The 16960-nt window shown below is 38.7% G+C and overlaps 1 protein-coding gene across 1 annotated transcript in view; it reads left to right on the top strand.

Annotated features, from left to right (window-relative positions):
* Positions 1-15617, top strand: part of LOC124621975 (protein O-mannosyl-transferase Tmtc3) — a 112439-nt gene extending 96822 nt beyond the window's left edge. The window contains exons 14-16 of the mRNA XM_047147509.1: positions 303-485; positions 6338-6622; positions 12918-15617. Of these exons, the coding sequence (XP_047003465.1) occupies positions 303-485; positions 6338-6622; positions 12918-13433 (984 nt within the window). The 3' untranslated portion in view covers positions 13434-15617. The remainder of the gene's footprint in view (positions 1-302; positions 486-6337; positions 6623-12917) is intronic.
* Positions 15618-16960: the final 1343 nt, after the last annotated feature.

Raw genomic sequence — 16960 nt, 5'->3', positions numbered from 1 at the left:
CAGATATTGATTTTCATCTGGCAACACCTGTAGATATTTGACCAAGGGTTGCCAACAGATTGTAATGAAGACTGTGGAAATGTAATAGACTGTGGAAATGTAATAGACTGTGGAAATGTAATAGACTGTGGAAATGTAATCACAGCAGTAGCTCCATAACAAAGTAAATCAGAGGGCATATTAATATTAAGTTAGCACATGACAACATTATTTTCCTTTTGTTCAAATTTAAACATATCTTGTGTTTAAAAAGATTTCAAGAATTAAGGTTATTTTACAAAAAATAATTTCTTTACTTGCAGCTTGGTGTTGTGTTCTTGGAACAAGGGAAAGCATCTCAGGCACTTGCATACCTAGATAAAGCACTTGAATTTGACCCAGAACATGAGCAGGCACTACTAAATTCTGCTATTTTGCTGCAAGAGTTGGGACGTGCTGAGCTCCGCAAAGTGGCTCGAGAAAGACTTCTTAAACTTCTCCGCAAGGTATAAATATTGTACTGTAATCTGATTTTTTTTTAGTGATGTTTACAAAGGTTCTGTGTAGTGTAGTAATTTTAATTTGTTCCTTTTACCTTAAGTTTGTACAGTAGAATAGCTTTCTGATATAGTCTACACTATATATAAATTATGTTTTGCAGAATTGTAAACTGCTAACATTAAAATCATTACTTAGTCACTAAGGTCGGCTGTGCATCATTCACTCACACCATTACATGCTGATGTAAGTTAAGATTTAAATACATCTACACAGATATAACAATGGAAAAAGTCCTTAAAAGAATATAAAAACAGAATGGAGTAAAGGTAACTACTCCCTGTGTAGATTAGGCATTGAGGTACTGATGGGCACATAAAAAAGACTGAAAATGTTATGCACATGTGCTTGTTGCAAGTGAGTTCATGCACGCACGCACACACACACACACACACACACACACACACACACACACACACACAGTGCCATCCTATGCCAACTTTGTATTAACATTTTGAGGAAACCTCCCTTGCCACCAAAAATATCCATACTGTATGGTTCAGGTTCATTGATGACATCCTCATAATCTAGACCATGGCCAACACACTCTATCATTCTTCCACTGCCTCGACACCTTCTCCCATTTATTTCACTCGGTCCTCCCCAGACCAAAATGCCACCTTCCCAAACGCCGGCTTCACCTCTCTGATGGCTTCATTCATACCTCTGTTCTTACGAAGCCTACTAACCATCAACAGTACCTTCTTTTTGATAGCTGTCACCCCTTCCATACAAAAAATCACTCATATATACCTGTGAAATGACAACACATGGACAGCAGATCTGCAGTGATAAGATTTTCACTATCGAAGTATGCTGAAAGTCTAACCAGTGCATTCGCCGACAGGCAGTACCCCCAAAACTACTCCACAGACAGATTTCCTGCACCACTACCTCACACAACCTTAATTCTTTTGCCACCCTCAAAAATCCAGCTGCAAAGAAGCATCCCTTCATCACCTAATATGATCCTGGACTTGAACAACTGAACCTTATCCTTTTCCAGGGCTTATACTGTTTCTTAGCAAGCTCAGAAAAGAAGAATGTACTATCCACAGTTCTTCATACAGCTCCCAAAGTGGTATTTCCCTGTTCGCCCAGTACACCCAAAATGCTGTCAGTCCTTGGGCCATATCATTCATATCCCTGTGGAAGGCCCCAGTGCTTGACTTATCAAATGCATTCATCCAGCACATACTATTGCAGTTGCATCACAGGCTTATTCTATATCATTAGAGGCAGGGTGATGTATGAAATATCATATACCAGGTCTGCTGCAGTTTGTGCACACATTTTATGTGGGAATGACCACCAGCCAGCTACCTACATGAATAAATGCCCCCTACTGAACTGTGGCCAAGAACAAGAGGACCATTCGGCAGCGGAATACACTGCCAAGCAGAAAATACTCAGTTTCAGTGTCTGCTTCACAATCTATATCATCTGGATCCTTTTCCCAAGCATCAGATTCTTTGAACTACATAGAAGGGAGCGTGTGTGTGTGTGTGTGTGTGTGTGTGTGTGTGTGTGTGTGTGTGTGTGCATGTAAATTCTTCAAGGAAGAGATTTCTAACATTGAAGAAAGCTTCTTATCTTCATTAGTCTAAAGTCCAAACCTTCATTCCTTTATCAATTTGTGAAGTTTTGCAGCCTACTACTACTACAAAATATTCCCAATTTTAACTTTTGAGACTCCTTTGCTTCTTTGATTGTATGGCATTTGCGTGATTTTTGTACTGGATAACCTGTTAATTCAATCCACTATTTGTGATTTCCCCAAATCTATCATTGTGAGTTTCTTTGAAAAGGCGATTTCCCTCTCAGTCCTTGCCTTGTACAAGTTTGTGTTCCTTCTGTAATGATGGCATGACAGATTTGGATGCAAAACATAATCTTTCTTTCCGTCCAAAATTCAAGTCAATTCTTCTTTACTCTTAACTGTAAAATCAGAGTCAACTGACTGCTACTCCTTTTACAGATGGTTTCTTCATGAATTATTCCTTCATTTTCTTTAGTGTTCTTCCCAAATTCCATATGCACTTACTCAAGGCAATTAATTTCAACAAAACCACTTACATAAAATGTCCCTGTGTATAATTTACCAAGACCTCATGAGTCCGTATAAGTCGTATGTAGTTGAAACTTCTAGTATTCTGGTATATTAGATTAAATTGTGCTACTGAAAATTCAACACAGTACCAGGAAACTTTATGAATGCCTCTGGAATTCTTTTCTACAGGGGGGATGGGATGGGCACAAAATTCACAGTGAAAAATTGTTGGAATGGTTTCCACTACATTCTAATACCTGTGCTGTTGATTACTGTTAAGATTATTTATCAGGTATTGTGCAACCCCAGAGCTATGGAATTACATCCTTACTCCCACCTTTTTAAGATTAAATTGAGTAACATTCCTCATTACAATAATCTTCATATTTCTTTCAAGAAAACCATTTAGAGCCATAGCTATGAACTGAAACTATGTGCCTCATATTAACAGGCAACATAGGTCTAGGAGTATGCTGAGGTTGAAAAGATGGTCAGCAGTTGTAGAACAAAACGCAATCTTCTACTGAATGAATTTAATTTCATAAGAGTGGCCGAGAACTTTCTATCACACAACAAATCTTTGTAAGAAATATTCTGATCACCACAAGCAGCTTTTGAACCCTGACAAGTCTTTCATGTGACTTCTTTGTATTGATAGTCACTAAAACAGTTAGTGATTAATAGAAAAGAAGTGTAGTATAAATTTAAATTCAGTTAGCTTAGGTCTCGTAAGATCAGAGTCTAATTGTAACTCTTCTATCTAAATGAATTTTATTAGTATGTTACATGTGTACACAACTAAGAATTCTAAATTAATTGCTGTTCAATATTACCTAGTAGATCTGACTAAATAATTTGACACATCAGTCACATATTTCACATTATTAATTGTAGCTGTTTATTGACAAAGTAATTATTTTTCAGGAGTACTGTGAAACTTCATGTACACTGTTACATACATTCTCATTGTCAATAATAGTTGCAAATACACAAGAGTAATCATCCTGCTCAAAACTTTGTTGTTAAAATCAGCAACTTTAGCATATGGCAAATATCGTTGCAATTTTAGTATAATTAACCACAAACTTCTTTTAATAAAACATTCTTCGGTTTCAAGCCGCGTCAAGTGGTTTACTGCCCACGAGCTTTCAGCAGAGATCTCCTCTGCCATTGTCAACTGGATTACTGTTGTGTGATTGTCATTGCCATGCTTATATAGCCACGCCGTCACTCATGACGTCGCTCGTGACTTCACTGGTGCTCGGTCCCACACCATATATGGTAATGTTTTGGCCACGCGACTGCCGAGACCACTTCAACTCCCTCAACACTAGATCCCACACTGTACTCAGCTGCAATCAACTGACTCTATTGAAGGTGTTGTCAGAAATTTTAATCTCTATGTCCTTGTGTATCATGCTATCCCAGAAGCCACTAGTCCGTTTAATAATAGACGTCTCATCGAATGCAACTCAGTGTCCATTTTCCAGAGCATGTTCTGCTACAGCTAACTTTTCAGGATAGCGCAGATGGTAACACCTTTCATGTTCTATGCGGTGCTGTTCAATAGTGCAAACAGTATGGCCGACATAGAACTGCCCACATCCACACGTTATCTTGTAAATTCCTGGCGTTCTGAGGCCTACATCGTCTTTCACAGATTTCATTAGTTGCCGGATCTTTGCCAGAGGTCTGAAGATTGTGTCTATTTTATGCCTCTTCAGGAGCCGACTAATCTTCCCTGTTGTCGAAACACAAAACGGTAAGAATGCAACCTGCTTGGTGTCTTCTTCAGAGGTCTTCTTCCTTTGAGGCTTGGATGACACTGCTTGTGAGATCTGTTTGTTGTTGTAACCATTTTCCTTAAAAACTTTGCGTTGGTGGCTCAATTCTCTCAGCAAGTTTTCAGCATCTGAGATGGTTTCAGCTCGATGTACTAAGGACCTCAGAACTGACAGTTTCTGTGCTGGGTGATGAAAGCTGGTGGTGTGCAGATACCGATCTGTGTGGGTGTGCTTGCGGTAAACACTATGACCTAGAGACCCATTGGGTTTATGGCAGACAAACACATCCAAAACTGGCAGGGAACTCTCCTTCTCTACTTCCATTGTGAAGTTGTGTGGTTGTGGATGCTGTTGAGGTGCTCCAGGAACTTCTTGTCCATGTGGCCAAATGATGAAGGTATCATTGATGTAGTGATAAAAACAGCTTGGCTTTGCAAGTGATGTCTTCTAAATGCCCCATAAAGAGCTTGGCTACTACTGGAGCTAATGGACTTCCCATCCCCACGCCGTCAGTTTGGTTAAAATATTCTCCATCATGTAAGAAATATGATGATGTCAGAGTCTGCTTAAATAAATCCATGATGGCGTCATCAAAGTGCTGGAACAGCAAGTCAATACAGTCTGTGATGGGGACACATGTGAATAAAGAAACCACATCGAAACTAACCGTAATATCCCCTTCAGCAAGTCGCAGACCTTTAAGCCGATTGATGAAGTCCGTCGTATTCTTTATATGGTGTCCACAAATGTTTAGCAAGTGTATAGGTCGGCGATCCAATGGTACTCGCTATTGGCCTTAACAGAGTGTCCTTCTTATGCACCTTTGGCAAACCGTAGAACATGGGTGTTCTTGGTGCCTTGGGGAGGAGGTTCTTAATAGTATTCTCTTCCAGCAATGATCGTTTGAGAAGCTCTGAAGTCTTCCTCACTATTCTGGATGTTGGGTCCTGAGGTAATTTTTGGTATGTCTTCCTCCAACATCCATCTGATTTTTGCGTCATAGTCGGCTCGTTCCATTAAGACCGGCAGCATTGCCCTTGTCTGCTGGTAGGGCGATGGTGAGAGGATCATTCCGGAGAGCACGGAGGCCACTGCATTCATCTCTAGTCATGTTTGAAACTGGTGGTTTGGATTTTAAAAGAATACGGCTCATTTCTCTATGAATTTCCACAACCACATCACTTGGAAACTTGCAACCCACTTGTTCAACATCACTCAATATGTCAGTGATGGGGATGCTTCGTGGTGAAGGAGCAAAGTTAAGTCCTTTCTTAAGTGCCAGGAATTTACAAGATACCATCTGGATGTGGGCAGTTCTATGTTGGTCAGACTGTTTGCACTATAGAACAGCGCCGCATAGAACATGAAAGGTGTTACCGTCTGTGCCATCCCGAAAAGTCAGCTGTAGCGGAACATGCTCTGGAAAATGGACACCAAATTGCATTTGATGAGACATCTATTATTAAACAAACTAATGGCTTCTGGGATAGCATGATAAATGAAGCCATAGACATTAGAATTTCAGTCAACACTTTCTATAGAGACGGTGGATTGCAGCTGAGTACAGCGTGGAATCCAGTGGTGAGGGAGTTGAAGCAGGCCCAGCAGTTGCACTGCCAAAACATTACCATATATGGTGTGAGACCAAGCACCAGTGATGTCATGAGTGACGGCACGGTTAAATAAGCATAGCAGTGACAACCACACGACAGTCATCCACTTGACAGTGGCAGAGGAGATCTCTGCTGAAAGCTCATGGGCAGTAAACTTCTTGACGCAGCTTGAAACCTGAGAATGTTTTATTAATGGATATCACCACAAAAGCATGCATTCATACACAAACTTCTTTTATGCTTGTATTTGTTAACGTAATTTTCTCTTCACTGATGTTAAGCACAATTAGCCCCTAGTTTCCTGTGGACCAAGTCGCATTCTTTAGTTCATCTTTCCATTATTTTAATTGCAGGATGCAAATAACGAAAGAGTGCACTTCAATCTGGGCATGTTGGCAATGGATGACCGGGATATTGCTGGAGCAGAGCACTGGTTCAGACAAGCAGTCCAGTTAAAAGATGACTTCCGAAGTGCCCTCTTTAATCTCGCACTTCTCCTTGCTGATGATCATCGTCCACTGGAGGCAGCACCTTTTCTAAATCAACTTGTAAAATTTCATCCAGATCATATCAAAGGACTCATCCTGTTGGGAGACATTTATATTAACAACATAAAAGATCTGGATGCTGCAGAAGCTGTAAGTTTGTGGACAGAGTCCATTTCTCATTAAATGTAATCTGAGTTGCGTAAAGTTTAATCGTGCAATGTTTAAGGTACTGGACCGTCATTCTGGAGGAGCAAGGTTCACATACTTATCCACTTATACTAATTTAGGTTTTCTGTGATGTCTCTAAACCAATTATGGTGAATGCTAAAATGATCCCATTGTAAAAGGGAACTGGCAATTTCCATTCTTGTCTGCCTCTGAATCTGATCCTAAGTAGATCTTTACCTATCAACACTAGGCATTTTCTAATTGGTCACTTTACCTGTGCATTACACGCACTTCATTCTTCCATAAAAGATATAACCATCATTGTTTCTCTAAAGCAGGATGCATATCAAATTACAACATACTGAATTTAGTGCCATAAAAATAGATTTTAAGTGTGTTAAAAACTATAAATTATTTGTATGCTTATTGTGGTGTCACCGCCAGACACCACACTTGCAAGGTGGTAGCCTTTAAATTGGCCGCGGTCCGGTAGTATACGTCGGACCTGCGCGTCGCCACTGTCAGTGATTGCAGACCGAGCGCCGCCACACGGCAGGTCTAGAGAGACTTCCTAGCACTCGCCCCAGTTGTACAGCCGACTTTGCTAACAATGGTTCACTGACAAATTACGCTCTCATTTGCCGAGACGATAGTTAGCATAGCCTTCAGCTACGTCATTTGCTACGACCTAGCAAGGCACCATTATCATTTGCTATTTATCTTGTGATGCATGTACCGTCAGACTATGTTCACCAATTATGGATTAAAGTTAAGTATTCCAGAAACTACGTACCTTTTTTGCTAGTATAATTACTTTACCTGTTCCAGACCTCACGCCAGCCTGCGTGAGCTTAAACGCGTGCCTTTCGGCTATCTCCTAGTGGCTTGGCTGTCTTGCCAAGTCACAACACTTATAACTTGAAATTAATGTAATTCTGTGGCTTTTTAAAAACTATATATTTTGCTGACTAGATGCTACATATACAACTCCGCCTAAGTTTCATACAAAACAAATTTGTTGAATCATATGGAGAGTTTTGCACTATACATTGTAGTAGTTCTGGTTAGTTTAACAGCGAGTTGTACGAAAGGCAGTCATAAAGTTTTAATTTTCAGTCTGAAAAGATTAAAGCTGCATATTTACTTCTTTACTTTTTTCAACATAAGTAATCAATTTTTGAAAATATAATAAATTAACAATGTAGGAAAAGACAGATTACTACTTACCATAAAGGAGACATGTCAAGTTGCAGACAAGCACAATTAAATGACACTAACATAAAGGTTTCGGCCACAGCCTTCATCAGTAAAAGAGAGACACAGTTCATTCAAACACACAGGCAAGCACACCTCATGCACACATGACTGACAACTCCACTATCTTGGCCCAGAATGCAACTACATATGAAATACACGCAGCAATCTGGATGGGGCAGGGATAAGGAAGGGATAGTAGTGTAAGGGTGAGGAGAGAGACGAACGCTGTCTGGTGGAGTGTGCAGGGACTAGACTGCCAACAGATGCAGCATCAGTAAGCTGTGGGATAGGGAGGGGGAAGGGGGGGGGGAGCAGAAAAGGAGAGGAGCAGGGAAAGACGGACAGATACGTTGGCAGAGGGCTGCAAATAAACAGGGTGGGAGATGAGAATGGGGAGGAGACGATAGGACAGAGGGAGTGGAAACTGTTGGTTGGATGGTGTGGGGACAGTATGTTACTGTAGGTTGAGGCCAGGATAATAACAGATAATTACAGAAGCAAAGAATGTGTTGAAAGGATAACTCCCATCTGCGCAATTCAGAAAAGCTGGTGGTGGAGGGAAGGATCCAGATGGCTCACTTAGTGACGCAGCCATTGAAATCATGTGTTCTACATGCAGCTGCATGTTATGCCACATAGTGGTGTACTTTACTGTTGGCCACAGTTTGGCAGTGACCGTTCATCCTGGCGGACAGTTGGTTGGTAGTCATACCAATATAAAAAGCTGTGCAATGATTGCAGTAGAACTGGTAAACGATAGGGTTGCTTTCACAGGTGGCCCAGCCCCTGATGGTGTTGGCTAAACCTGGACTGAAATAATGTAATTAGATAGATAAAATATCTACTAATTAAGCTGTGGCGGGGGAAAACACACACACAAAGGTACTGAAAGTTGCATGCTTTTGGAGCCAGTGGCCCCATCTTCTGACAGAAGGTTTAAATCAAAAGAAAGAGGGGTGAAAGATAAGGACTGGTGAGGTTTAGGAAATCGGGAGGGTTCAGGAAAGTCACCTGGAACTCCAGGTTAGCAGACATTTACTGGGCGGGATGAGAAGGAAAGACTGGTTGTTGGGGACTAAATTTTTCAAATGTTGGCATTGAAGTCCCTAACAAACAATCTTTTCTTCTCATCCCGTGCAGTAAGTCTCACCTGAACTAGGTTCTGGGTGACTTTTCTGAACTATCCCCATTTCCTAAACCTCGCCAGTCCTTTTCCTTCACCCCTTTCCCTTCCCATTTAACCCTTTTGCCAGAAGAAGAAGCCACTGGCTCCAAAAGCTTGCAAATTTCAGTACCTTTTTATGTCTTTTCTGCTGGTGCTGCTGCGTGGTAAGTAGTTTTTTTATCTAGCTAATTACACTATACTTACTTTTTTATTTGTTTTTAAGTATATGTCTGCAGTCCTGATACACATTGAAATCCCCACACCACACTATTGTAGCATGCTGGTAGAGGAGCAAAACAAAATGGCACAGCCAGTTGATAAAGTATAATATTATGCAGCAATTAGCTTTCAGCATTTGACGGGGGAATGCTAAAACATGCTATGCTGAGTTAGTGGAAGTGTACGGCCAGAATGCACCATCATATGACACCATGTTACATGGTGCAGAAGTGTCCAGAGTGATCATCACATAAGTCTCAATGACAAAAACAAGTTGGAAGACCACCTCTTTGTGTGAGGAAGTGCAAGAAAAGTGAAATCCTGGTGCTTGAAGTCCAGTATGTCACAATTCAGTCAATAGTGGAAGAAATGAAAATTAGTCCTGGATAAGTTATCAATGTCTGGTATGACTGCTCACACCGATTCAAAAAAGCCAATGAACCGAGGCAACGGTGGACACGTTGCACCTGTGTCAGGCCAATACAGATCACTCCTTCATCCAGATAATTACCATGGAAGAATTCTGAGTGTCTCACTATGACCCCAAGACAAAGGAGTTGAGCAAACAGTGTAAACAATTGGATTCATGAGTGCCAAAATAGTGAAGATCCAGTCATCATCATCATTAGGCAAGGCACTGCTGAATATTTTTTTCAGGGCTTTCATGGTGTGTTAATAACAGAGTATACAAGCTATCACACTAGCATATTAATCTCCTGATGAGCTTATGGGAGACTGCCAAGATGAAGTATTGCCTAAAGTTTTTCATGTGGGTATTTTCACTCCTCGGCAACATCTCTACTCATGCTCCATAACTCTGCAGCTCGTGGTCGTGTGGTAGCATTCTCGCTTCCCACGCCTGGGTTCCCGGGTTCGATTCCCGGCGGGGACAGGGATTTTCTCTGCCTCGTGATGACTGGGTGTTGTGTGCTGTCCTTAGGTTAGTTAGGTTTAAGTAGTTCTAAGTTCTAGGGGACTGATGACCATAGATGTTGAGTCCCATAGTGCTCTGAGCCATTTGAACCATGCTCCATAGAGACAGTTACACATACTGTTTCTTTTATTTTGTGGCTCTAACTTGAACTCATAATTGGCCTTCTTTTAAAATTATTATTATTATTATTATTATTATTATTATTATTATTACTACTACTACTTCTTTTTACCAATGTGTAACTCCTCTGTATGTTAAATGTATTTCTGATTATAACTGTTGGGTAAAAGTGTATATTATTAGTCTTCTCTATTTCAGCAATTCCCTTTCCCTTATGCTTGAGATGTTGATGCCTGTTGTAATCATGTCTTTGGTTTTGAACTTTCGCCTGTTACTACTTGTGTTTTGAGATTGAAAGCAGTACCATAATAACAGTTCAAAAAGCTAGACAACTTATCAAACTCTTTATTGGTGTCATCTATCTGAGAAACTTGTTCCCACTATTATCACTATTCTAGGGAAGTGATTGTTTTTATGTTATAAGTATTGAACTTTTGTGATGTAGAGGATGTCAAATCAAACATCTTTCAGCCATCTAGTTTTCAAACTTATTTTATTTGGCTACCAGTTTCGGTGATTTACTACCCCATCTTCAGTCCCCTGGCCGATGTATAAGAAGATTCCACCTCAGTTCTAGTCAAAACAGAGGCCAGCATTCGAATACTGGTATCTGTAGATTTCTGCTTGCTATAGCGATCACTTCAACCACACCTGACTCTAACTTGAGCTTATCATTGTCCTTCTTTTATTGTTATTATTATTATTATTATTATTATTATTATTATTATTGGTTGTTATTTGTTGTGATGGTTGAAGTGATCATTATAGCAAGCTGAAATCTACAGATACCGGTATTCAAATGCTGGCCCCTGTTTTGACCAGAACTAGGTGGACTCTTCCTAAACATTGTCAGCAGCCTGAAGATGGCATAGCAAATTGCCCAAACTGGTAACTAAATAAAATAAGATTGGAAACTGGACCGCTTGCTGAAAGGTGTTTGATTTGACACCCTGTATCGAACAGCTTGAGTCCTGCAACCATCTCTGAAAAGATGTACATACAGATTCTTGATGTTAGTTCTTTTATAGTTGTGGGTGGACATTACACCATTGACCTGATGAGGTAGTACCACTGATACTTTGTAAGACAGCACCCCATCATTCCTTTGTAGCTTCATTGAGCTCAAAAACATATGAACATATAATATGTTCGTTATTACAAAAACTATGCTCACTTACATTTTCACTATTATTTACATGACTGTTTGTTGTTGAAAGATATATACACATGTAGTATATTTATTTGTCAATTTACAAAATGATAAATATCAAGATATATCTGTCATCACCTAATCTTGGAAAGTCAGATGTCTGTGATAGCAGCAACATCCAATACATTCACGAGTGGCCTATGACAGGATGTTAAGCTCTCTTTAGACATCACAGTGACATCCTGTCACCCATTTGAAGCATATTTCATTGGGTACAATGCAGTCTATTTTAGATCTGAAAATTATACTTACAAGTGATTTTTATGCTTTTTAGTGAGGTATCCTTATTTGGAAAAGAGAACTGAGATCAAAGCAATATTTTCCAATAGAGGGAATGTGCACTCAACTTGCCAACATTCTCAATGAAGTATCATAATTAACTTAAGCTCTAAAGTAAACACTTCCTTTTTAAATTTATTTCTCCACTGCATTGTAGTTAGTTTGAAAGCCATGAACTTAGGCTTTGTTGTAGTCAGTTATACCAGTACATTCATCCATGACATGTTATCACATGTTCGGAATGAAGGAGTTAATAACTTCTTCCTGTCATTCACAAGACTCTGCATCTCTAAACTTTTATTCTGCTAAAATTATCTTTTTGTTTATGTCACTCCAGGTTCCTTGCCACAGTAATAATTAGAGAAGAGCTCATTGGGAGTCCGCTTTTGTATATCATTCATGTGGATACCCTTGTATATACAGTTGTCATGTGATAATCTTTGTTGTATCATATGTGGAGAACATTATAAATTTCATCAACATTTTCTGTATTCAGAGTTTTCACAAGGAAAGAATACATTTATGCAGTAGTTTTATAACTGTTTGCCACCTGACATATGGTCTCATACCACGCGGATTGTGCAAGTGCTCCAGTGACATATTTTTAATGCCCATCTCCTTAATATCTTACATATGCCCACTGTAGCAGTTACATCAGTGAAACTTCTGCTTCAGAATCTTAAACAATGCCTGCAAGAGGTACTGGATTTCATTTTGCTGTATTATTTTTTGCCATTGGCCACTGAAATCATAGTTGTCAAAACAATTGTTGAGTGCCACTATATAAGTCGGTGTGGTTGTCTAATATGCTATGTGTGTTATCCTCACCCCCAACCACCTTCTCATGTGAGTCACTTCCAATCATTGAGAGCGGATGGTGTCTATAGTGTTACAATTTCTGATTGACAAACGACAAGCAACAGCTATTCTTACAGTCAGAATTTTACTTATGGTGCTGGTATTGCACATAATATATAAATAGTGAAGAAATTAGGTTAAAAGTACCATAACCTTTCCATAATTTCATTGTATATTTTTGGGTTGTATCAGTTTATTGTGTTCAGTGATAATTTTCATTCTTTCTCATTTTCAGTGTTACAAAAGAATTCTGCAACTAGACCCAGAAAATGTTCAAGGGCTACACAATCTTTGTGTTGTGTATGTCGAGCGTGGTAATCTCCTGAAGGCAGAAACATGCCTGCTTCGTGCCCATCGACTTGCACCTGAAGAGGATTATGTTTTACGCCATCTTGGTATTGTACAGTCACGTATTAATAAGCTACAACTCCGGCAAGATCCAGATGCACTGGCAGCAGCAGCAGCCAGTGATGATGGCTTTTCATTTGAAGATCCAGTATCTACAGAAGGCAGGTTGCCCATTGAAAACAGAAGCATTGACTCAGCATCAGCAGAAGGCAGTGAGACAAAATTAGCAGATAATGCTGCAAGTCAAGGGGTACACGAGACAGGACAGAAGAATGTACCTCATGGAAGGAATAGTATTCCGGAGTCCTTCAGCCCAGCATTCGTCGAGTACCCCAAGAAAGATACACGTAGGAAGACAGTAATGAGCCGTAACACAGAAATGAATAGGTTGTCATCATCTTAGCACATAGGAATGATCCTTAGTTATTGCAGACACAAAAATAATACTGTATAGATTTTTGTTTCTAAGTGAAGGACTATTTTTGTGCATCTAACAATGTAAGACTGGAAGGGTGGTGTTGGCACATCCAGTAGTAGCATCAAATGATTTTATTTCAGTTCAGACAGAGTATGTATGTCCACATATTTTGTCATCTATCCAATAGTCACATCCTTCTGCCTGTCCCTGTCCCTTTATTTATATCTGCATCCATTAACCTCTTTTTTTCTTGGATTGATGGATGGATGACAGTAGAGAAATTGGCAAAGCATTCTATCAAACCAAATTGTCATGTTCCACAATGAATTTTTAACATCCAATAAACAGTAAGTATAGTTCGCTCAGGATATAGCTGTGACATGCAGTGAGCAGTTTTCGTCAAGAGTACGGGGCGAGTTCATTCATTTGTTCAGAAGTGGAGTGTACACCTGCTTTTGCCCAGTCACCAACATGCTGTGAAGATAGAATCAAGGCACATGCCGTACAGTATTTCTCAAACAATTTTACAGAAACTATTTGGTAAAAAAAAAATTGTTATTGCATTACTTGTAGGTTTTTATGTCAGCTTCATGATGATGTTGCACCATTTCATTAATGGTCATAGTTACTGTTATATTTCCATTTAAATAAGACACTGAACAAAATTCAAAAAATGAAAAACAGGGGTCGCTACGATTTTGTGTTTCGTACATATTACATAATATGTTGCTATGTATGAAATTCAGCTAAGATATTGAATTTTTCAGTAGACTTGGCTGAAGGTCCCTGTCATCAATCTCAAGAAAACTGATCTGATGTAGCACATTGATTTGCAGTCGTATGTGTCAGCAATAAAGCCATAAAGAAATAGCCACAACATTCTTTGTATTTCATAAATTGTGTGAGATATCGAAAAGACATTTGGAATATGATAGCAAGCAAAGAGGAGAGTATTTTGCCACATGGTTATTACGCAAAACTCTATTATCTACCATGTTATTCCATTAACTACAGACCTTTCTAGGGAAAAAATGTAATTTTTAAGGGTAGTCAATAGCTGGTGTTACAAAAAAGTTGCTGGGTTTGGAACGACATAACAGAAGACATGGCACAAATTATTTTTATACCGAGTATATGTTTTTTCATAAGCTATTAACCTTAGTTTTCCTCATTTCCTAACTTAATAAACCATGTTTTCAGAATTCTCTTGCAGTTACATCTGCACAAGACGTTAGTGAGGTGATATTATGTAAACTCCACTGCGTTTTGGGGAAAAAAGCAAATTTTAATATGGTAACAAGAGAAATGTAGGTTTTACAGCAAATTTGCCATTCATGATGCTTCTCTGAAAATTACACATGGTAAAAAAGCCAGGCAAAAATAAATCAAGGCTTTTGTTGCATTATCAGTGGAATTCTTTCTAGATACCAACCAAATCAGGGGTGACAGTAGATATTTTTGAATTGTCATCATGCAAGTGTGGGCATGGAGGGACTCCACTTAATATTTACAGAAAATGTGAGTACAGCTTTCAGTTTAGAACAGTACTTCCCCTCCAGTGCTCAGCTTTTCCCATACATCACCTGCCCGCAACCCCTACCACTACCAGTCTCCCCATGCTTGTCCTGCCTGTTGTGCTTCTACCAGCCACATTATTCTCCATGGATTCTAATGAAGAGTTTCATGGCTTATTTCTAATTGGGGTACTGTGAAAGCATTTTTATCCTGTGTAGCTTCTTTTAGTGAGGGCTCACATTTTATTGAAAATTACTTCTTGTTAAAGTTTCATTCCATGTTTTTGGGGGATATTTCTGTATTGTTTTAGTGGAACTCAATCAGAAACAGAGAATTCATAGATGGAAGCCCACCAATTGATGAAAAACTGTCTGCTCATCTGATAGGTTGTTATGTACATCATTATCAGTTGTGGGATGTTATACGTGATTCCTATGCTAGTTTGTATTGACTGAAAAGAAATTCAATCTTACAGCAGAATATCATATCATGCTAGATCAACTAAAGGGCCTAGGATGAAGCATCTGATTGTAATAAGAACTATTTAAATACTTCTGTCTTTCTTATATCAATTTTAGAAGAGGATATTTGCATTTTATACAAAAAAAAACAACAAACAATATAAACATTACCTTATTAAAATTTGTACATAATTGGCAGGCTGACAGTCATCAAAGTAGGTTACCTGATGGAAAAATTAACAGAATGTGAGAGGCTGTCAGACAGTACTCTGTTAATAGGTAGATAGGGCTGCACAGATGTCAACTAACTCTTGTATTCCTGAGCATACAAAGGTTTTTGCCCCATGCTGACACAAAAATATGAAAGTAAGGACTACTTACATAGTAATTGTTTGTACATACAAAGAAAAGATTTTAAGCAGTGGCCATGTCCTACAGGTGCATTTATGGATTATTAAAAAAAAATATACATTGTAACACAGTTAAGGACAAATTGTTTTGTAGGAACATTATTTTACTTTCTCCACATTTTTCGTGGATTTACCTATAAACTGACACTTTCCATTAGAAAATGTCAAGGCAATCAGATCTTGCATACTCTGTCTGAAATTTTTAATACTGATGTGCATTTTGCCACACACCATCACTTTTTATTCATTCTTTATATTTTATTCATTTGGTAATTACCTTTGCATTTCAGTAATAAATTATTTCCATGCTTCAGATAACCCCTGAGTAAAACTGATGTGGATGAAAGTGTATGGCCTCTTTCCCAAACTCATTTTTTTTCTGTTGGCTTTAATTTTATAATATTCATGTTCCAATGCTTGAAGTGGAAACTTAGTGCCAGCAAAGCAGTTAATTGAGATTTGGTTTCTACAACTATATTCTGAGTAGATTATATTTGTTCTGTAAACAAAGTTTTTGAGGAAATTCCATATTTATTTTTATGGAGAACTAGTTTTCTGGCAAGTACTGACATTATCACAGTTTTAGTGCACAGTAAGATGAGTTCCTATTGCTTTAGTGTTTTATGAAATGTATTATTGGATATATGTGTTGTACAACTTTTCAGTATTTCAATGTACTGTTTCAAAGTATTTTTAGAAATGTGATTCAGCTTCTTATTTTTCTTCTAACAATAAGCTTTTCTTGTGCAATAGTATATTTAGTTAAGAGTGAAGTGGAAAAAGAACATTTATTTTTAATGTTGGCAAAGGACAAATAAAGATGCTTCCTATTTCCTCTGAATAGTTGTGTGTGTGTGTGTGTGTGTGTGTGTGTGTGTGTGTGTGTGTGTTTAAGGCAGCTAGTGTACTGGCAGGTATTCACACTGTTGTTCCTGTTATGTTTGTTGCAACATTTACAACAGTGTTGATATAGTCTTTTTGAAAAATTGCTGCATATAAAAATGAGTTCAGCTGCCAAGATGTACTGGAAGGCTGATGTGAATTGTAAGATTTTTTTGATATAAACAACTATTTTTCAATTTCCATTAGTCTATAAATTGTGGTTGTATGTGGAATTATTCTGCAA

The sequence above is a fragment of the Schistocerca americana genome, chromosome 7 (assembly GCF_021461395.2).
Source record: "Schistocerca americana isolate TAMUIC-IGC-003095 chromosome 7, iqSchAmer2.1, whole genome shotgun sequence".
Lineage (NCBI taxonomy): Eukaryota > Metazoa > Arthropoda > Insecta > Orthoptera > Acrididae > Schistocerca > Schistocerca americana.
Note: the sequence above shows the minus strand (reverse complement) of the source record. Positions and strands in the feature narration are given on the sequence as shown.